Raw genomic sequence first — 21721 nt, 5'->3', positions numbered from 1 at the left:
ATAGACCTGGAAGAAAAATACTGGATTAAAAAAAAAACAGCCAGCCCAATCCCAGGGCTGGGGTTTGGTTTCTCCTCCAGCGTGGTTTAAACGACACCACAGGAGAAGCCAGTTCCTGAAGCTGCATGCCATGGAGAGATCACTCCCCAAGACATACAGATCTAGGCTGGCATGGCTTCTCCTGCAACCTGGTTTAGACTGGGCTACAGGAGCAGCCACCTTCTGGATCTGTGTGCCATGTGGAGATCACTCCCTAAGCCATACAGATCCTAGATAATAATAATTATCGTATGGCAGTTTGTGTAGTAAAGCCAGGAGATCCTAAGATTGTCTGGCAGCCAAAGGTTCTAGCTCTTTTTAGTGCTATGCAGTGCTAAGTGGAGAGCTATACTTTTTTTTTTAAGACAAAAAACATTTCAGAGGTGGTTTGTCATTGTTTGCTTCTGCATCATGCCCTTGGTATTCCTTGGACACTACCCACCCAAATACTAGCTAGGGCCGTTCCTGCTTAGATTAGGCTAGCCTGGGCTAACCAGATCCTAAAGCATGGTTTAGCTTCTCCTAAAGCATGGTTTAAACCACTCTGCAGAAGGACCCAGACCCAGATCTTTGTGTAGTGGGGAGATTGCTCAATAAGGCATTCAGATCCTGATGGGGACGACTCTGATTTTAAATTAGATTTTAAATGTCCTTGTGATATTTTTGTATAATATTTTCTTTTGTTAGTGGTCCCAGGTCTGATGAAGACTGGAAAGAAATAAGTACTTAATCGATTGGCTTGTCACCACACTACTTTGGGACTTGAATATATCGTATTTTTCGGACCATAAGACGCACTTCCCCCCCCCCAAAAAAAAGTGGGGGAAAAGTGTGTGCGTCTTATGGTCCGAAAGTACGTACCTTCGGGGGGGCGATCCGTTGCCTCTGCCTCTGATCCGGCGCTTCCCCCGCGCCTGCCTGCCTGGCTCCATCTTCTTCAGGCAAGCGCTGGGATTGCTCCACGTGGCCCCACCACAAACCCAGCGCTTCGCAAGTGCCGGCTGCGGAGGGGGCAGCGTGCTTCCTCCTTGCCTGTGTGCCTAGCTTCAGCTGTGATGCTTAAAGCAAGCGCTGAGATCGCTCCCTCCGCCCTCCGATCCCAGCGCTTGCTTTAAACATCACAGCTGAAGCCAGGCACACAGGCAACGAGGAAGCACACTGCCCTCTCCACAGCCGATGCTCGCAAAGCGCTGAGTTTGCGGAGGGGGCGGGTGCTTCCTCCTTGCCTGTGTGCCTGGCTTCAGCTGTGATGTTTAAAGCAAGCGCTGAGATCGGAGGGCGGAGGGAGCGATCCCAGCGCTTGCTTTAAATATCACAGCTGAAGCTAGGCACACAGGCAAGGAGGAAGCACCTGCCCCCTCCGCAAACCCAGCGCTTCGCGAGCGCCGGCTGTGGAGAGGGCAGCGTGCTTCCTCCTTTCCTGTGTGCCTAGCTTCAGCTGTGATGTTTAAAGCAAGTGCTGGGATCGCTCCCTCCGCCCTCCGATCCCAGCGCTTGCTTTAAACATCACAGCTGAAGCCAGGCACACAGGCAAGGAGGAAGCACGCTGCCCCCTCCACAGCTGGTGCTTGCGAAGCGCTGGGTTTGTGGTGGGGCCATGTGGAGCGATCCCAGCACTTGCCTGAAGAAGATGGAGCCAGGCAGGCAGGCGCGGGGGAAGCGCTGGATCGGAGGCAGAGGCAGCGGATCACCCCCCAGGAGGAAGGTGCGTCCTATCCTCCGGGAGCGCCTTATGGTGCGAAAAATACGGTACATGTTTTGGACATTTGGACTGATTTCTATATACTTCTTAGTAAATTGGTCATTAGCTTGCATTTTTTGCTGTGTTATCCATTATAGTGACCTCTCTCAGATTGTATTCTATCTGATTTTGAATTAGGCTGCATGAGAAGCCAGCCCCAAGTCGAGCTGGCAGGAACCATCTGTTGCCCCTGGCACAGGAAATCCTGATCCTCAGGTTGTCTTTAAAGGGACTGCAATAGAAGCCCTACAAACAGCTGATTTGCTCCTGCCTCTCCTCTGTTTTTAGATCTACTGGAAATTTCCAAAACCCCAGATACATTTGGGATGCTGAAATATAATTGAAAAATACCAATAAGGTGTTTTGGGGTATATTTTTTATTCAGGTGGCTCTGAATGCACACCTCTAGTTATCACTAGCCAAAGCTTTTCTATGTTCCATGTCTCCTTTTCTCAATGCATGAAGAGGGGTACTGTTACTGAACAAACTGAAATTTCTGCAGATGTCACAACAAAGCACAATTTGTAGAAACCACAAGTCAGGTACAAACCAGATTTTAGAATTCCAATCCATCCACCATTGGTTGGGCAGCCCTCATTCAGACTTTAAACTAAACAGGATATTATTGTTTAAATGGGACATTAAACAAGAAATTATTGTTTATAAACTGGGATTTATATTGATGACCAAACGTCATCATTAGCAAAAAAAAAAAGTGTAGTTTCTCATATTTCCCCAGTGTCTCTCAGTTATCCCAGCTATCTGATACTGGACTAAGCAACAGACTAGGTTCGTAGTCTGTTAATTATTACTATGTCACACAAGAGTCATGCTGAATGCGCATTTCCCCCCTTATAATCATCTTTTTTTAACCATGTCTCTAGCACTGTGGCTGCTTTCATGTAGGCAAAAGACAACTAACAAACAACCAGAATTTGTTTCTGATAACTAGCATTAACCAGATCAAATATAACCATGCTCTGTTAAATGAATCTGTGAGGGTAAAAACCTCAACATTACTTCTAAGTTTTACAAACATTTGTGCATTTCCCCTCCCCCCACATCCTCTCTTTTCACAATGTGTCAAAGCAAGACTGGGCCTGATTCAACTATTTATTTTCTGCTACAGATGCCTTTGAAGAAAGTCGGAAAAACTAGAGCAAGTAAATCTCCCCTGTGGATCAAATCATGAGGCAAGGAATAAACAGTCATACCGAGCCTTTGACTTGCTTGTAAATACCTGCTGCTAAGGATAAATAGGCTGTCAAAAGCACTGATTTATACCACAAAACCCGCTGAAGGCTGAGGTCAGCTCAGTGAACTTTGGCCTTCTACATTTAGAGAGTTTAGATGCCACAAAAGAAACATTCTTCACAGAATCTGCCACCTTTCTCAATCTTCCCCATTCCCCCAATACATTACCTTTCAGCATTTTCACTGCCACAGTAACGGCTTCTTTTGGTCTGTCTTTGTCAATTCCCACTGCTTCCGCCATGACAACTTGACCAAAGCATCCTTCCCCAAGAGGTTTCCCTAGTGTTAACCTAGGGGTGTAAACAGGATATTAGCACATAGCATCTGATCAGAGGATGAAGCTGGTGAAACTAAAGAGCTAAGAATCTTTCAACAAAGTGTTTTGATTGCAGTATTTGTCTTATGACAATAAAAAGAGTATTTAGTACATTCCTGTGTAGATTCTGTACTACGTACATTGCAAAAAGTACCCATACACGTAGAGGCATAAAAACATTACTTTCTGGCTACAATAACATAGACAGTTTCTTCAAATACAGTGTGTCACGCTAAGCAATTACAGTACCCAAAGTAACAGTGCAATCCTAAACAGAAATACTCCTGTCCGAGCCTACTGGATTCAGTTTGCTTAGAAGGCTGTAACTTTGTTTAGGATTGCACAGTCAAATATTGAAAAATAACCTGAAATATTAATGCAACCTTGCACTGAACTTAGTATCTCCCTACCTATACCCACCCCAGTTTATAACACAAGCTGACCATAAAATTAAGGTTGCCTATATTTGTTTGGCTTCAATTATTAACTGGGAGTTGGAATGATTTCGGTTACTTTAAAAGTAACAGCAGCATTCATGGTATCTTTTCAAATATTGTCCTGTATAAAACCTGAAGGACAGAAGTTATTTAAAAGTATTTTAAGGTAACTATTAAATGAAGTTTATTATCTTTAAAGCGTCCCTGCAGCTTACTAACCTAAAAAAAACTCTGCAAAGAGTCCTATGACAAACCCACAGGAAATGGCAACAAATCAATCTACACAGAATGAGCCACCACCGAGCTGCCAAAAGCATTTCAAAAAGAGCAGTACAGGCTACCCTTGACTGTTTCAGAAGAGACCATAAGAGTTAGTTCTCCCAGGGCTTTTTTTTTTTTTAAGCAGAAATGCACAGGAACACAATTCTGGCTGGTTTGGTGTCAGGGGGTGTGGCCTAATATGCAAATGAGGTCCTGCCGGGCTTTTTCTACCAAAAAAGCCCTGGGTTCTGCTATATTGAGCACAATGTAGCTGCTGATGTTGTGTGTATTAAGGGTCATCAAGTCACCTCTAACTTATAGTGACCCTATGAATTAATGACCTTTAGAATGTCCTATCATGAACTGTCTTGCTCAGGTCTTGCAAACTGAGTGCTTTGGCTTCCTTTATTGCATCACTTCCTCTTATATCTTCCTTTTTTCCTGCTGCCATCAGTTTTTCCTGGCATTATCTTTTCCAGTGATACTTGTCCTTTCATAATGTGACCAAGTATGAAGCCTGAGTTTAGTCATTTTAGCTTCTACGAATAATTCAGTCCATGGTCTCCATAAAACTCTCCTCCAACATCATATTTCAAATTAATCCACTTTCTTCCTGTCAGCTTTTTTCACTGTCCAACCTTTATGCCCACATATAGTGATGGGGAATACTATGGTATGAATTCTCTTGATCTTGGTCACCAGTGACACTTAAGAATCTTTTCTAGTTCCTTCATGGCTGCCCTTCCTTGTCTCAATTGCCTTCTGATTTCTTGGCTGCCATTTCCCTTTTGGCTGATAATGAATAGAAAATCTTTTAGCAATTTCAATTTCTTCATCATCCACCTTAAAGTTTTACAATTCCTCATAGTCATTACTTTTTTCCTCTTGATGTTCAGCTGTACTCCCACTTTGGCACATTCTGCTGATGTTAACTTTCTATTATTAATGATTATGATACATTGCCACTGATTTTATGTATTAAGTTTTATTCTTATAGCATTGTACATCTTATTATATCTGCTATGAGCTACTTCAAGGATCCTAGTTAAGACTGCAGTGTACAAATTGTTCTAAGAAGCAAAATATGGTTGGAGAATATACACAGTTAACTGCCTTATGGGATGTGGAATAGAACAGTATAGCACAATCTTATCAGATCTCAGAAGCTATGCAGTATCAATACTTGGACGAGAGTTCCAAAAAAGACTGTGAGAAAGGCAATGGCAAAATGCCTCTGTTTAATCACTGGCCTGGAAAACCCTAATGGGTTGCCATAAATCAGCTGTGACTAGATGGCACTTTACATACACACAACAGCCTTAAATGACAACTTTTCATAATCCCTCCAAATAAAATTAGCAACTGTGTTGATCTACAGGGGAAAATCCTAACCCAATAATTTTATCAAAATAATGTGCACAAATTTCTGGATTCCTCCAAACTCTGCATCTGGCTAATGTTGAATGTAAAAAATAGATAAGGGGAAGAGAAGAAGAAAAAATTAAGGCATGTTAGCAGGCACCAAAGTCTGCAGTTTTTAGCTTTCTTAACATGGAGAGGATTGTAAACTTAATCAGATTACATGGTGCTAGGTACAAATCAGATTTCAAGTACACCAGAGATTCTCGGATAAAGAATCAAAAATAGCAATCTCACCCCTTTCTAAATATAAAAACTAGCATTTTTTCAGGACCTCCTCCCTCCCATGCTATCTGCACCACACATGGGCCTATAACCATGAAAATAGCAGAAAACCTCAAAATTCTTACATTAAGAAAGATGGAGAATAATTTTGGATGATGTATGATATAGCAAGTCAGCATAAGGCAAACTAAGTAACATTTCCTAATGGCGTGAGGACCTGCAACACCCCTCTTCCAGTAGAGTCCCATTTAGAGATCTGAGAACATTCATCTCAAAATACATCTGGAATAAAGAATATTGTTCTTGCCTATGCAGCTGGAGTTTCTGTTTTCTTGCATATGTTTTGCAGCTGTTGGATTAATCTGATCATCTCTCTCTTCCATAGAAGAAGGCAACCAGTTCTCCTCCTAAAATCTTACATTAGGAATTATAGGCCATATATTGGATGAACGACCGAGGCTACTGCCCAAATCACACACAAACTGCACTGTCACATCTGCTTTAAGAAGAGTACACAGCATTCTCTCCGAGAGAAAATTAAGCATCTTTTGGCTAAATGCCACAATTAGAAAACAAATGGGATGAGTTTAAATAGACTTTTAATTGAAAAAAGCTTTCAGTTTAATCACACTAATGTGAATGTATACATTGGGCAGTAACTGCTATGTAAAGTGCATGCTACTTTGACAATACACAAAGGCCAAAAAAGGATTGTATGGTTTATGCTGAGATCATGCTGCATTTTCTCTGAAACTAAAATTGAATTTAAGAACTTGGCAGAGAGCAAACATTTGCATTGGAAAATGGTTAATTTATGTGCTCTTGTGCTTCTAGTATGAGCATAACAATCCTGTCATTGTGTGCCTGCGGCCCCCCAATCTAATAAACTGCTTTTAAATAACCTTCTTTAATTACAAACCCACTCCACCCACATTTATGCCAAATGCTGTTTTTAAATGTTTAATGCTCTAAGATTTTCCGCATTAATGTTTCCCCTAAGGGAATGGGCTGACAGAATTAAGTATACAGACCCCCACTGTTGACTAGAACCTTGCAGGTGGCAAGTGAAATGCATGGCACCACTTGTCATCCATATAACTAAGAATATTTTCATAAATGTACATAAAGGGCATTTCTCTTTTTAAAAGCAAAGGTGAAATCTCAAAAGAAATGGCTTGAAGTTTTGCGGGGGGTTTTAAAGGATGTTTTCAAATCTTGCTTTTACCCAAAATAAAAACAGCTCAAAATGTTAAGATGATGCCCTAAAAACGTATACACAATAAGTTATTAGTGAACAAACTTGCAACTTGTATGTGAAAGTAAGAGCACGACCCTCCCTTTTCTGGACAACACACATAGGAAAAAACTAGTCTTCCTTTTTGGGAAATACAATGTTATATTTGTCTCAAGGTTTTTAAAAATAAAATAGTTCAGTTCCAGGTTATGTCGCCTTGAGCTCAGCATGGGTCCACGGATCGTCTCTCCAGCTCTGAATCAGGCGGTTGGAGGACCCTGAAGGGGTTTTCTTTCGGCATGGGACTTTTGCAAGAAGCCAGGGGCATAGCGGCAGCTGTTCCTGTCTTTCTTGCATGCCCCAAAGCTCTACCGCCATGATAGCTAACATAGCAGAAAGAGGTGAATGCCTGACCGCTGGCTTTCTTTTCTCTTATAAGCTCCTGATTTATTGCTTTCCTACCTCAAGCATGGCAATTCTACCTGGCAAGTAAGTGTGCTTTCAATACCACTGGCTAATGGGTCGTATTACATAACAACAAACAGGTCAGTTCAAAGGAAGAGAAAGATTCCACCCCCCTTTCCCTGTAAATGAGGCTTCGAAAAGTTAAAAGAACAACTTTGAGCATGGGCAACAATCTGAATTAGACTGAATACAGATATCTAAATCGACCCAGATTATAATTGGATATGTGTTAAAGAGACTATTATCTGGTTGCGATTTGAACAAAAACCAGATATATTCTAGAGAGATCTGTCTTTGTCGTCTGATTGCAACTGAGATGGTATAGAATACAATCCGAGAGAGGTCACTATAATGGATAACACAACAAAAAATGCAAGCTAGTGACCAATTTACTAAGAAGTATATAGAAATCAGTCCAAATGTCCAAAACATGTATATTCAAGTCCCAAAGTAGTGTGGTGACAAGCCAATTGATTAAGTACTTGTTTATTTCCAGTCTTCATCAGACCTGGGACCACTAACAAAAGCAAATATTACACAAAAATATCAGAAGGACATTCAAACACCACCAACTCTCTTCCAGTGAAAAAATATATCATACTTACATATTGATTCAATTATATAGATTCTTTACACAATTTTCAAATAAGAGGGACACAGAGCATCTCCAGCAGCAATTTCACATCGGCTACAGCTCAGTATGTGGCTTCTTGTGCACCCTAATGGTGCAAATAACATGTTTAAAAAGGCAAACATTATGGGATTTGACATTCTTTGTATGGAATATTTTGTATGTTGTATCTGCTGTCATATAGTTTGTGGTGTTTGTGTCTTTTACCATGTTGCATTAGAAATATATTACTTTAAGCGGTTTGTGTAATGGAAGCTGTAAATGAGATGTTTGCCTTTTTAAACATGTTAGTTGCACCATTAGAGTGCGCAAGAAGTCACATACTGAGCTGTAGCCGATGTGAAATTGCTGCTGGAGATGCTCTGCGTCCCTCTTTTTTGAAAATTGTGTAAAGAATTGATATAATTTAATCAGTATGTAAGTATGATATATTTTTTCACTGGAAGAGGGTTGGTGGTGTCTGAATGTCCTTCTGATATTTTTGGATAATATTTTCTTTTGTTAGTCGTCCCAGGTCTGATGAAGACTGGAAAGAAACAAGTACTTAATTGATTGGCTCGTCACCACACTACTTTGGGACTTGAATATACATGTTTTGGACATTTGGACTGATTTCTATATACTTCTTAGTAAACTGGTCACTAGCTTGCATTTTTTGTTGTGCAACTGAAATGGTAACATCCGAAATCACAGCTGGAGGAGAATTGGAGAGGCAGACTGAACTACATTTCAACTTGGATTAATAGACTGAGTTCGTTGACAGAGAAAAATGGCATTACCACATAAAATGTTTTATTAAAAAGACATTACGTAGCATAATTTCTCTGAAGCAGGATCTTGGTTCATTAACAGAGTTGATTAAAAAACAATGGAAGTTTTTATGCGAAATCTCAAATCTACATGAGCAGAGTGTTAAAGAGATCCTGGTGACGTCTGTGGAATTGGAAAGGGAGAGTGATCCGCTAGGAAACGAACAAAAGAAAACCAAAATGGAACTTTATGGCTCAGTTAAAAAAGGAAGACCAGAAATTGAGACTGATTGAAGTTTTTCGAGAGGAACAAATGGCATGGAATCCTTCCTACTTTTACTGAGAGGGATGACTGCATTAAGGAGAGAAAAGGTGCACCTCAGCCAAAAAATCAAGATGTGGAAATTTTTCAGGAAGAAGAGTTTTTGAATTGTCTCTCTCTGTGGGTAGTCGGATATGGAACTCTCAATAAGAACTGATATGCCATCTTAAAAGGCTAAGTGAGATTTTGGGGTTATATTAAGCTGTTTCTTCTAGAGTAATATGAATATAAGAGCTAAAGAATTGAAAAGTTTTGAAAAGAACTTTATGCATATAAATAGTTAACTTGGATTAACTTTTAAGAAGGTAGACAACATAATTATTTTGTAATTTGGTAGATTTGCTCTTAACAGATAAATATATTTGTTTTTTAGGCTCATTTTAATGAAGATATTGTTAAACTAATAAGCTAGTCTGTATTTTCAATATGATTGAGTTAAGCAGCAAAAAATCAAGACATGGAAATCTTTCAGGAAGAAGGGTCTTTGAACAGTTGTTCCCTCTGTGGGTAATTAGATATGGAATTTTTAATAAGAACTGATATGTGATTTTAAAAGGTCAAGTGAGATCTTAAGGATTAAAAATTTGGCAAAAATGTTATATAAATAAATAGTTAATTTGAATCAATTGTTAAGAAGGCAGACAGCACAATTATTTCGTAATGTGGTAGATCTGCTCTTAGTATGTTTGTTTGGAGAAACTGTTGTCTATACTGAGACAGATAAACTATTATGTCTTATCTTTAGTTTATTTTTATTTTTCTCCCTATGTTCTATGACATTTTAAATCGGGGTTTTTTCTCTTTCTTTCTGTTTGAATTAAGTTAGTTAGAAGGATAAATATATTTGTTTCATATGCTTATTTTAATGACAATATTGTTAAACTAACAAAGTCTGTGCTTTCAATATGGTTAAGCCTAGCCAGCCAGTTCTGTGTTGAGATGGCTCTGACTCTTTTATATGTGCTGAAGAGGAATTATTTAGACTTGTATTTTAAGTAATAGTTTAGTAAAAAAAATCTATAATGAAAAATAAAGATGGTAAAATATATGGGGAGAACCTCATACTTGCAGGTAGAAAGAATTGGGTATTCACATGGATGTACAATTGTAACTGACATATTTGCATTTCTCTTTGTTTCTGTTTTTCCCACTTCGTATCCACCCCTTCCCCTCTTTAATGTATCTACGCTTGTGCCTTGTCTCTTTGTAGTTAAAATCAATAAAAATTATAAAATCCAAAAAATAAAATAGTTAATAAAGCAAATGCTTGTCAGACTTTTTCCACCTACTCACCCAATATAAGGGTAAACTACAATACACTAGCTAAAACATCTCAAAAGCTGGGTCCAGACAGACATTTTGAGCTGGTAGATGGACGAGACACAGGTGGACCAAAAAGTGTAACCAAATGCGCACGCCTTAGAAAGCATATGTCTAAGAAAGAAGACCTGCTTTGCTATCTTTGGATGTGGTTTCTGAGGCCATAATGTGGCCTAAGTGGAGAACACAGCAACTGAAGGTTAACAAGAATGAACTGAGGTTTTGTTGTTAGCAGAGGTATTCAACTAGAAACAATTCACTTACTTATCTCTGGGGAACTCCCATTTAGGATCTTCTGGCAGTTCATACTCAGAAACTCCTGCCAGCATTGGAGCATCAGCATTGGAGGAGAGACGTGTAGTTATCCTCACCAAAGGTGTGTTGGAGTTCATGGAGGAGCTAGAGTCTGCAGACACCTGTTTATTAGAAATCAAGATGCAAAGAGAAGATGTAATTTTGGCCCAATAATAGCAAATTGGCTGTACAAAGAAACCAAGCCAGTAAAGAAATGGTACTAAGCTACCGAAAAGCTAAATGATGTGATGCAGACAAAAAATATAAGATTTCTGAAAATTTTGAAGTAATAAAAACATCATTTATAAATTGGCTTATAAAATTGCACTATTTGGTATATTTATGGAATTCAGAAGTATAAAGTCCATACTTTTTCAAGCTATTTCAAATATACCGACTATTCAGTATGCATTCAGTAATACTAAGCAAAAACAAAAATTACCAAAATTATTGGTATTTTCCAGATTTTTTTTCAACAAAATATAGAGCTCGGTATTTTTCCAGCAATCTGAAATGGCCAAGCCTAAAAAATCCTGAAAATATTCACATTTTGGGGGGATTGCCAAATAGCTCCTGGGGCTTGCTTTCTCCTGCAGCCTGGTTTAAACCAGAAAGAAAATGAACCCACTGAGAACCTCCTGTGTTGACCAGAGCAATGTGTTCCATGTGGCACAGCATCTCATCGGGCTCCCTTCTCCTGCAGCCTGGTTTAAATCAGACTGCAGGAGAAAGCAAGCCCAGTCAGGATCTCTTGTGCTGCATGGGGCAATGTGTTCCATATAGTACAGCAGTTCCTGGGGTTCACTTTCTCCTGCGTGTACCCAAAAGGATTGTGGTCCCTTCAAACATAATCTCCAAGTGGTGAGTTCACTAGCTGCTTGGAGAAGGTGTCAAAAAGGATTGTGGTTCCTGCAAACACTCTCCCCAAGGGGCAAGTTCACTCACCACTTCGAGAAGGCATCCAAAGGGATCATTCCTTTTAAACCATTCTGCAAGTAGCAAGCAAATTTCCTGCCTGAAGAAGGAGCTGAAAAATTTGGCAATCCTGATTATTTTCCAAATCCCAATACCATAGCGATATTGGGATTCAGGATATAGAAAAATACCACTATTTTTCAGGTTCAATATACTCAACCCCCGGCCCCAATTTTTTTGTGAACATCCCTAACTGGAAACTGCTGCACTCTATGCTACTTAGCTATATAGTTCTAAAGAAGGCAAGCAGCAATTCATAAATAAAAAGGACCCTGTATGTAGAATTGCCAGCCTCCAGGTAGAGATTTTCTGGAATTACAGTTGATGTCCAGAGTAGGGGTGTGCATTCGGTTCGGCCGAACCGAATCAACCGCCGAATCACCCCTGATTCAGCTGTATACGGAATCGCATCCAACCGAATCCAATTGGGGCCCATTATGCGGGAGCTGAGTATGGCTCCCCATATACTTTCGTATAGATATTCGGAAGTATATGGAAGTCAATGGAAAAGACGGAAAGGGGCTTCTGCAGCCTCAGGGGAGCTGCTTGCCTCCTTTCCCGCCTTTGGTAGCCTTTTCCCACCTCTCCCATAGCCTCCCTGGGATCAGGGAGGGGGAAGAGCAGCCCCAGCAGCCAGTCCAAAGCATGCATTTGCAAAATGCATTGCAAATGCATGCTTTGCAGGGCTGTTGTGTAGCTGATCCCCCAGCCATCAGCAACATTGTTGTTCTTTTGATCTTTTGCTTACTTGGGTATCCAAGTAAGCACTGTTGTCTGGCCAATCACAGAGCAGTGCTATTTTTTGAAACTGCTCTCTGTAGGGCCAGAGAACCTTTTTTAAGGAGTCTGCCTGGCTGGACTCCTCCATTGCTGCTGTGTTGGTGTGTGTTGGTGTGAGAGAGAGATTGTGCTGTTCTGGCCCTTGGCCTCAGCTGCTGCTGCTCTCTCTCAGCCTTCCAGACTTGCCTGGAGTAGAGAAAATGTCTAAGGTAAGACGGTCTTTGGGTTCTTGTTTTTATTTTAGTTGGTAAAAGAACTTTTTAAGACTCAGAGTTCCTTTACTTATCCAGATTTTGGTGGTGGGTACTAGCTTATTTGGGATTAGGGTTAGGGGGTTCTGCTGGGGGAGGGGGCCTGGGGTGGGGGTTGCCAATTTGCCCATATCTTACTTCAGTGAGAGGGCGTTTAAAAGTGCAGTGTCCTTTTACTTTTCCTGATTTGGGTGGCTTGGATTTCTTGGGGTTAGGGTGAAGGGTTTTTTTTGGGGGGGAGAGGTTAGGAAAGTTCCTGTATTGTTAAAAGTTAAGTTTTTTTACTGTTTTAAAAGGATTCTGTGTTTGATTTGTTGCTGCTGCATTGTGCTGCTGTTGTTCCTTTTCTCTTCTGGTTCTTGGGGGGGGGGGGTGCAGCTTGGCCTAATTTTCATTGTTTAAAAGGCCACTTTTTTAACAGTTGAGTTTGTGTTGGCCTTCTGTTTGGATCTATTCTCTCTTGCTGCACATTTTGCATCCTCCTGTCCTGTTGTCCCTCTTTTCCTGGTTCTGGTTTTAGGGGTGTGTGTGTGTGTGTGTGTTGTTGACTGATTTGGCCTGAGGTTTCTTACTGGTGAAAAGGTCACTTTTTAACAGTTGAGTTGCTTGGCCTTCTCCGGTTGTCCCCTTTCCTGGTTCTGGTTTTGGGGGGTGGTGTTGTTGACTGATTTGGCCTGAGGTTTCTTATTGGTGAAAAGGCCACTTTTTTAACAGTTGAGTTGCTTGGCCTTTTCTGATTGTGCTGGGTTTTTTTTGGGGGGGGGGAGGGGTTAAAAGTTAAGTTTCTTTCTGTCGCATTTTGGTTTTTTTAAATTACCTCAGGTTGGTGTGGGGGTTGGTGAGGTTGTGTGTGGGCTGGGTCACTTTCATGTTTTTATAGAGTTATTTTTGGAGTTTGAGTGTGCTTTCGGTTTGGCTAGGGCCACTAAATAGGCTGCCCCACTAATAAGGGTGTTTTTAGGGATTGTATTTTTTGAAATTAAAAAAAAAATTAATCCAGTTTAGGGCTTTATCTCCTTTCAAAATTCAAGTAGGCCAGATAGGGGTGATTTAAAAAGATTTTAGGTTTCTCATAAAAGGCAGCGTGACTACTAGGCCACATCAGGCTCCCTTTTAAAGAGACTAGGGTTGCAGTGCATCTTGCTTTCAGCCACTGAAAGCTGGTGCATCCTTAGATTTCCATAGGGTAAACCACAGCTTCTCTCAAGTTATAGGAAACACCTGATTTCTAGTTTGCAAGGAAATCAGGTTTGTCCCAGGATCTAGTTAGGAGAAGTTTAACTAGGAAAATATAACAAGGATTGCCTTCATCTCAAGGTACCCTTTTAAAAACTGTAGCCAGGTAGAGGCAGGATCACCTAGTCTCCTAAACGTTACCAGACTACTACTACCCCAACCCAAAGAGGGACAGGTTAGGGGCCAAAAAAACAAACAAATGAGTTTTGGTGGGAGGGTTCTTAAAAAGAAGTCAGGGCACTTGTTGGTTCAGGGTACAGTGAGTTAGGTTTGTTAAAAAAACCCACTCTCAGTTCAGGTTGTGTGAGACTGGCCAAGGGTGACATGAGTGACAGGCAGCAGAAGAGGGGCCCTGGGGGCAAGGCCAAAGAGAAGACTAGAGGGGTGGAGGGGAGGGGGAGGACTCAGGTCTCCCCCCACACACACCTGTGCGTGGGGCCACTCCACAGCAGCCTTTAAGCATTCCGACCTCTGGCCGGAGTGTGATGAAGAAGAAGGCCCGCCTTGGGCCCTTCATCAAGGCTGCTGCTAGGGCGCCCTCAGCAGAGGTGCCAGTAGGTGCTGGTACTGAGCAGGGGTCTGCTGCTTGGGCAGTCTCTCCTCCAGCTGATGTCACTCAGCCTCAGCTGCCGGAGGAGGGGTAGCAAGAGCAGCCTTCCTTGGAGATGAGCTTTGGGGACAGTTTTCTGTCCAAAATGATCACCCCAAGGAGGGTCCAGAGTGTCGTGCAGGAGCTGGAGGAGAAGCTGGTTGAGGAGGACCAGCCCCCTTCTTCAGTTTCTTAAGGCACCAGCAGTCCTTCAGAGGATGACCAGGAGTGGAGGCCACATGGGGTGGAGGGGGAAGAGATGGAGACACATGAGGTGCCTCCATCTCTGCCCACTTCCCCCCGGCAGCCAGCCCCTCCTGCCACCCTGAGACACAATGTGTCTGCCCCGAGCACCTCAAAGGAGGTGGCTCCGGACACCCAAGCTGCCCAGTCAGTTTGGGCATCCCTTCACCTCCGAAGTCTGGAAGCATTGCGCAGTGCCAGCTGTGCAGGGCCTGGATCAGTCGTGGGGTGCTTCTTAAGGGGGAGAAGCAGGCTGGTGCTGTGGTGCCCGAACAGCCAACACCACTCAGCCATTAGGTCCATTCCATTGCGACTACCTCCGCTCTCCAGGAACGTTCCGTGGGAGTACAGGGACGCCAGGCATCTCTGCCTGAGATGTTTGGTAGGGGTGGCACCTGTGTGCCAAGAAAGGGAATCAGGTATGGCAGGAGGGTGATCGCCTGGAACCTTGCCAGGTCGATCACTCATGGGCTTCCATTTTCAGTGATCAAGAATCCTGGGGTGCTAAGGTTGCTTGAGTACCTGGCGCCCTGGTACAAAGTTTGTGCAAGAACCACCATTAGCAGGACCACTGTGCCAGCCATTTTCAGGGCGACCAGATCTGTGGTGAAGGAGCATTTGTCCCGTGCTGCCAGGGGGACTGTTCATTTCACCTCAGATATCTGGAGCTCCCAACATGCGTTCGAGGGGTATCTCTCCCTGACCGTGCATTGGTGGCAACCCAGAGAGCTGGGGGCAGCGCAGTGTGGGGGGGGGGCAGCAGTAGCAGCAGGCAGGTTCAGGGCCGCTAGACCGGCTATGCCGAAGCAGTCGATGCGCTGCACACGGCGGACACTCTCAGAGCCATCCTCTCACGGCAGTTAGAGGGCTGGGTAGGCAGCGGGGATGTCGCCATGGGCTTCGTGGTGACTGATGGTGGCTCCAATATCAAGGCGGCTGCCCAGCGTCAAGGCCTAAAACACCTTCCTTGTGTGGCCCACGTTCTCCACCTCGTGGTTAAGGACGCATTGGGCCAGACGAAAAGCCAGGATTGTCGGTATCTAGCCGTGACCCATGAGTACCGACTTCGGCACATCACGGGTCACTTCTCACGCAGCAATACAGACTCGTATCAGCTGCATGAGAAACAGACACTGACAGGTGTGCCAGGGCACCGCCTGATCGATGATGTCAGCACACGTTGGAACTCCACCTGTGCCATGCTAGAGCGCATGGTGGAGCAGAGCGCAGCCCTGGATGCCTTTGTCTCTGAGACAAGGGTCTTTCGGGATGAGAACCGTCTCACCCAAGAGGATTGGGTGGTCATTTCTCAGACTGTGGAGATTCTTGGGCCCTTCAAGACCCACACAGAAATGCTCTCGTCTGACACGGCGAGCATCGCACTGGTCATCCCCATGGTCCAGATGGCCTGTGAGGCCCTGGCCTCGTTTCTAGTGCCAGCTCAAGGCCGTGCAGATGTTCATCCAGCAGTGCACGCCCTGGTTGTTAGGCTGCAGGAAGGGCTTGAGGCCCGCTTTCAGACTTTCACCCAGGATAAGGTCTACATGATGGCGACCATGTTAGACCCGTGCCTTAAGGGCACAGTCGCTGAGCGGGCCAACGAGCTCGATCACTGGCGAGACGAGCTCTCCCAAAAGGTCGAGCGTTCCAGAGTCAGGGCGGGCCCAGTGCCGGTAGTTGAGGAGGAGAGGGGTGGAAGCAGCTCATCTGCCACTTCCACTGCTGTTGTTCATCCCCAACCTCCCCAGCTAGGCAGTGTTTCCACCAGACTCACGCCACGAAGAGCCCTGAGGTGACACTCATCGGGCGGGTCGTTGGCCGCTCTAGGAGCGGTAGGGCACCAAGAGTGAAGACGGGTGTTGCGATGGCGAGGGACTATCTTTTGGAGCCCCTCAAGCCGCAGGAAGCGTCTCATTTGGACTACTGGGTCACAAAGGAGGAGGTCTGTCTGGCCCTCTCCTCCGTGGCCAAGGCATTCCTCTAATGCCCACCGATGAGCGTGCAGAGCGAGTGTGTCTTTTCGCATATGGCCGACATTGTCTGCCCACATCGCAATCACCTGCAACCATGGACAGCTGAGCAGTTGGTCTTCCTGAAGGTCAACTTGCCTCTGTTCGGCTCCCCGAACGTAGACTTTGAGAGTAAATGAAGTGAGCACCTACTTGTGCCTGCATCCTCTCTTGGCCCGCGCTTGGAAGGTGGTTGTAAAACGCTCCTCCACTAAAAATAGACTAGAGTCCAAAGACAGCCCAAAAAGTCACTCACAAATTGATTGGCAGTGCATCCCCCCCACCCCTCATCCCTCCCCAAACCAAAAGTGAATGCTGGTTTAAAAACTGCAAAGTGATCCAAATTTCCCCAGTCCCCCATCAACACATACCTAATAATACTGAAAGGGCCATTGCAGCCCCCAACTGTAACCGACAGCACCCACAGGCCCAGCCCGGATAACCCAGGGTTTTTTTCAGGGAAAGGAGGAAGAAAGAGGGAGGTGCCAGTGATGATGAAAGGCAGCCAGCAGCCATACCAATGCTGAGGTCCCTCTAATGGGACAGTGATGCTGGTGTGTTGCTGAGCTGAGAGAGAAGGAATGGTTGCCTTCCTCTCACACAATCTGAGGCCCTCCCAGTGATCTTCCTCATTTGGGGTGCAATTCTGGCTCACCTCCCCGTGGTGCACCCTGGGTAACGCAAAAGAGCCTGGACCAGCCAACCATCCATCACTCAAGGTAAGTCAAAATGCTTCTTGCTTTGTGTCAGATACAGAATGATGTGGAGCTAGGTGTGGTGGTCCACCACTTCTCTTGTTTGAGAATTGTGTTGTTTGGGGCAGGGCTGTAGAGCTGGCATCTGTAGATTGTGTGTTCTGTGGCAGGGAAGCTGGCACCTGGGTGAGAGACCCAGAGCCAGCATGTTTGTTGTGCTTGGCCAGCTCTCCCCACGTTCTTTGGGGCAGGGCTGGAGAACTGGCATCTGTAGATTGTGTGTTCTGTGGCAGGGAAGCTGGCACCTGGGTGAGAGACCCAGAGCCAGCATGCTTGTTGTGCTTGGCCAGCTCTCCCCGTGTTGTTTGGGGCAGGGCTGGAGAGCTGGCATCTGCAGATCGTGTGTTCTGTGGCAGGGAAGCTGGCACCTGGGTAAGAGACCCAGAGCCAGCATGCTTGTGTTTGGCCAGCTCTCGCCATGTTGTTTGGGGCAGGGCTGGAGAGCTGGCATCTGGGTTTGCTGCAGCCAGGTCTCTACAGAGCAATTATAGTGGAGGAAGTGGCTAATTGGGCTTTCCCCAGCATTGGTGGCAATGGGCCTTTTGGGGAGCCCAAAGACAGGGACCCCCTGGCCCAATCTTTTTGGGACTTGTGGGTTTTGTAGGGGAGAGTCCCCTGCAGGTTCCCTGCAAATTTGGGGGCTCTCCCTCAAACCCCCTCCACTCCAGGCGGCTTCAAATATACCCTATTTGCCATTGATTTCAATGGCCCATAGGGTATAATGGGGCCGTATAGTCGGAAATAGCCGCACATCTACCGTATTCCGACTATGGAATTCAGAAATATACGGGATTCCATATTTTTTTCCCCTGTATACTTCCGAATCCGTGTAGTACCGAATATTTTTTTTTTTGCACATCCCTAGTCCAGAGTACAGAGATCAGTTCTCCCTGAAAAATGGCAACTTTGGAGGGTAAACTCTATAGCATTATACCGTGCTGAGGTCCCTCCCCTCTGCAAACTCACTGCTCCCCTCCAAAATCTCCATGGATTTTCCAACCAGGAGTTTGAAACCCCAGTTGTATATGCCTCTCAGGAACATAACAGCATCCTCTAATTGCAGAAATACATCTTGGATTTGAATACTGTATATGCACAAAGTGTATATTGAGGAATAAATATCTAATGTTGCTGACTGTCTTTCATGCTACCCATTCTAAGCAGTAAAGACCAATCAGCATATCTTTCATTCAAAAATAAGACATTATTTCACTGCTTTTTAATTTTTATTTTATTGGGTTTGTATGCAGCTCTATCCCACAAGCGGGCTTAGGGCAGCATATAAAACATAACCATTGTTAAAATAATATCATCTAAAACCAGATTTAAAACATTACAAAACAAGATGGCAGTTTAACAAACATAATACCTTCTGCAAGATGCTTGTCTAGCACTAGGGTTGGTGCTTTTGACAGGGGAGGCTGAGATGGTTCGATGTCCACCACCTTAGCCAAAGGAGAGGTAGAATAACATCATTTTACAGGCCTTGCAGAACTGTAACAAGTCCCACAGGGCCCTGATCTCAGTTGGGAGTGAGTTCCACCAGGCAAGGGCCAGAGGAGAAAAAGCCCTGGCTCTGGTCAAAACTAAGTGGACATCTTTTGGGCTGGGGACCACAAAAAGATATTGATTAGCACAACACAAGGCTCTCTGGGGCACATGAGGAGAGACAGTCCCGTAGGTATGCTGGTCCCTGGCTGCATAGGGTTTTAAAGGTCATAACAAAAACCTTGAACCAGATCCAGTACTCAACAGACAGTGGCATAGCACTGGCTGAATGCACTTCCACACAGATGTCACTGTCAGAAAGTGCTCTGCCATATTCTGCACTAGCTGCAGTTTCTGGATCTTCCCCAAATCCCAATGTTTTCTTGTCCACATCTCTACTGCAAATAAGCATAAATGAAAGGTTATAAAAAATTTAAAGCCATCTACTAACCTAACTAGAACAACAAAAATAGAAAGATCTCATAGAATACTTGGAAAATAGGAATTCCATCGGAAAGGTGATTGACAAAGATAGAGCAGACACCAACAGCTGCCCTTCAGTTTTTGTGCCTGGCTACAAGAGTTCAACACAATCTAATTAATAATGATTCTGGAGTTAATGGGATTTTTTCCATCTGTCTTTTTCTTCCAGATATTGAAATTCTCTGTGACTCACAGCCTATTACCTTGCTAGCAGCAGATATGATAGTTCTTATGACACACATTTCCTTTATCCTGTGACAAGAATTATTTGAGATCACATGATTACCTCCTACCCCAAACTGATGCCCAAGCATTAGTTCTTTAGGTTTACTACAAATGTGTAACATCAGCCCCCTCTCTGATTCCATCTTATAATACAGTCCACATGATCCGTGCAAGAGAAACAGTCTGTTTTATTGCTGAAATTTCATAAATAGATCATAGACTGGAAATGGGCTTTCCTCAGAGATGCTACTGGAATCCACACATCATCAAAAATTCAGGACCTGCTAATCCACCAATTTTATTTTCTGGTTAGTCGCAATGACATGCCAAATCCAATTGAGGTGCCATCAAAATTTTACAGACATGAAACTACAACAGAGACCAGTGAAACTGTGATTGGCTCTGGATAACTACAGGAGAACAGATAACTGGGTCTTAGCAGTTGTTCCACATTCTTCATTTTTGGATACCTGTTTCAAAGAAGCCAGGTGCATTCAGAGTAAGAGCAACATTGCTCTTAGCTTTCAAATTTTCCTCAATTAGTTTCTCAAACAATGGCTCCTTGTTGTTACAAACAACAAAAAAGCCTCAAGATCTTATCTTGTGAGAAAGGGGGGGTGAAAGGGCACGATGGAGATTATTGATTTGACCATGCACTAGATTTCAACTTTAATTGTTTAAAACCATCCACCTTCCCAATGCCTTGTAAATGTCACCTGGTTTAACTCTTCATTAAACCAAAAGGAACTGGGTTATTTATTCTCACATCCAAACCTGAAAGCTAATAAGAACATTCTGTACTTTTAAAATTTAATTGAACTGAGTTCCCGTCTTGCCCTGACCTAGCCAGAGTAATCCATACAACAGTCACCTCCAGATTGGATTACTGTAACTCACTCTATGCTGGCCTGCCCTTGAGACTGATCTGGAAACTCCACCTGGAAACTTCAACAGCACAGGTCCTGACAGGAACACCATGGATCCCACACATTCAACCTGTGCTTTGCTAACCCTAACCTGCACTGGCTTCCAGTGGAGTATCAGGTCAGATCCAAGGTTTTGGTACTGAACTTTAAGGCTTTCAGCAGTCCAGGACCAACATATCTATGGGACTCTTTCCTCTGGTATGTTTCCCAAGAAGCTTTATACTCTGCTGAGGACAACTTACTAGTGATTCCTAGCCCTAAAAATGTCCAGCTGTCTCTGACCAGAGACAGGGCTTTCTCAGTCCTGGCTCCTACTTGGTGGAATTCTATGCCAAGCAACATCCACACCCTGCAGGACTTTATGCAGTTCCAAAGGGCATGCAAGGCAGAAATGAATGTTCCACCAGGCTTTAGGCAGAGGACAGTAACAGGCACTCTCTTCCCTCTCCTCCCACTCTGTCCCACTTACTGTGGGATAGTAATGCATATTGTATGTCTAATTGGCAGCATTCTGGTATCATTTCAACTATTTTAAAGTGACTTGGTCTTAAATTGTAGCCTTTCTTGTTAACTGTCCTGAGCTCTGTGAATTTAGGGAAGGGCAGTATACTAATATAAATAAAAAATTAAAATAATATACATTTACTGCCAAGCAAAATTAATAAAAAATCTCAGGAATAAAACTTCCAAAACAAGTGCAATGTATCCCAAAAAAAGACCTATTCAGCTAATCCAGGAACACATACCTGTTAAAGAAAACACCCTTTTAAAAAGTATAAACCCTAACACTTATTGTACAGAAATTAAAGAGTTACTTTTAGAAATACAAGAAGCTTGACCTGTGAAAACCAAATTATCTATTACCCCTATTACCACTCTAGTTGGTTAGCTTGTTTTTTTAACTGCAAACAGGGCTTTTTTTGAGCAGGAACAAACAGGAATGCAGTTTCGGCTGGTTTGGTGTCAGGGTGTGTGGCCTAATATGCAAATGAATCCCTGCTGGGCTTTTTCTACAAAAAAGCCCTGTGAGAAACAATGGTGACATCTGGGGGTG

The 21721-nt window shown here is 43.6% G+C and overlaps 1 protein-coding gene across 9 annotated transcripts in view; it reads right to left on the bottom strand.

The window, feature by feature from the left end:
• FGFR2 (fibroblast growth factor receptor 2) overlaps nucleotides 1-21721 on the bottom strand; it is a 191528-nt gene that overhangs the window by 23249 nt on the left and 146558 nt on the right. For all 9 annotated transcript variants that reach the window (XM_060241496.1, XM_060241493.1, XM_060241497.1 and 6 more), the window contains 2 exons: nucleotides 10678-10829; nucleotides 3203-3324 (listed from right to left, as the gene is read on the bottom strand). In XM_060241496.1, coding sequence (XP_060097479.1) covers nucleotides 3203-3324; nucleotides 10678-10829 — 274 coding nt within the window. The remainder of the gene's footprint in view (nucleotides 1-3202; nucleotides 3325-10677; nucleotides 10830-21721) is intronic.

Source organism: Heteronotia binoei, chromosome 6 (genome assembly GCF_032191835.1).
Source record: "Heteronotia binoei isolate CCM8104 ecotype False Entrance Well chromosome 6, APGP_CSIRO_Hbin_v1, whole genome shotgun sequence".
Taxonomy (NCBI): domain Eukaryota; kingdom Metazoa; phylum Chordata; class Lepidosauria; order Squamata; family Gekkonidae; genus Heteronotia; species Heteronotia binoei.
This window is presented reverse-complemented; position numbering and strand designations above follow the sequence as displayed.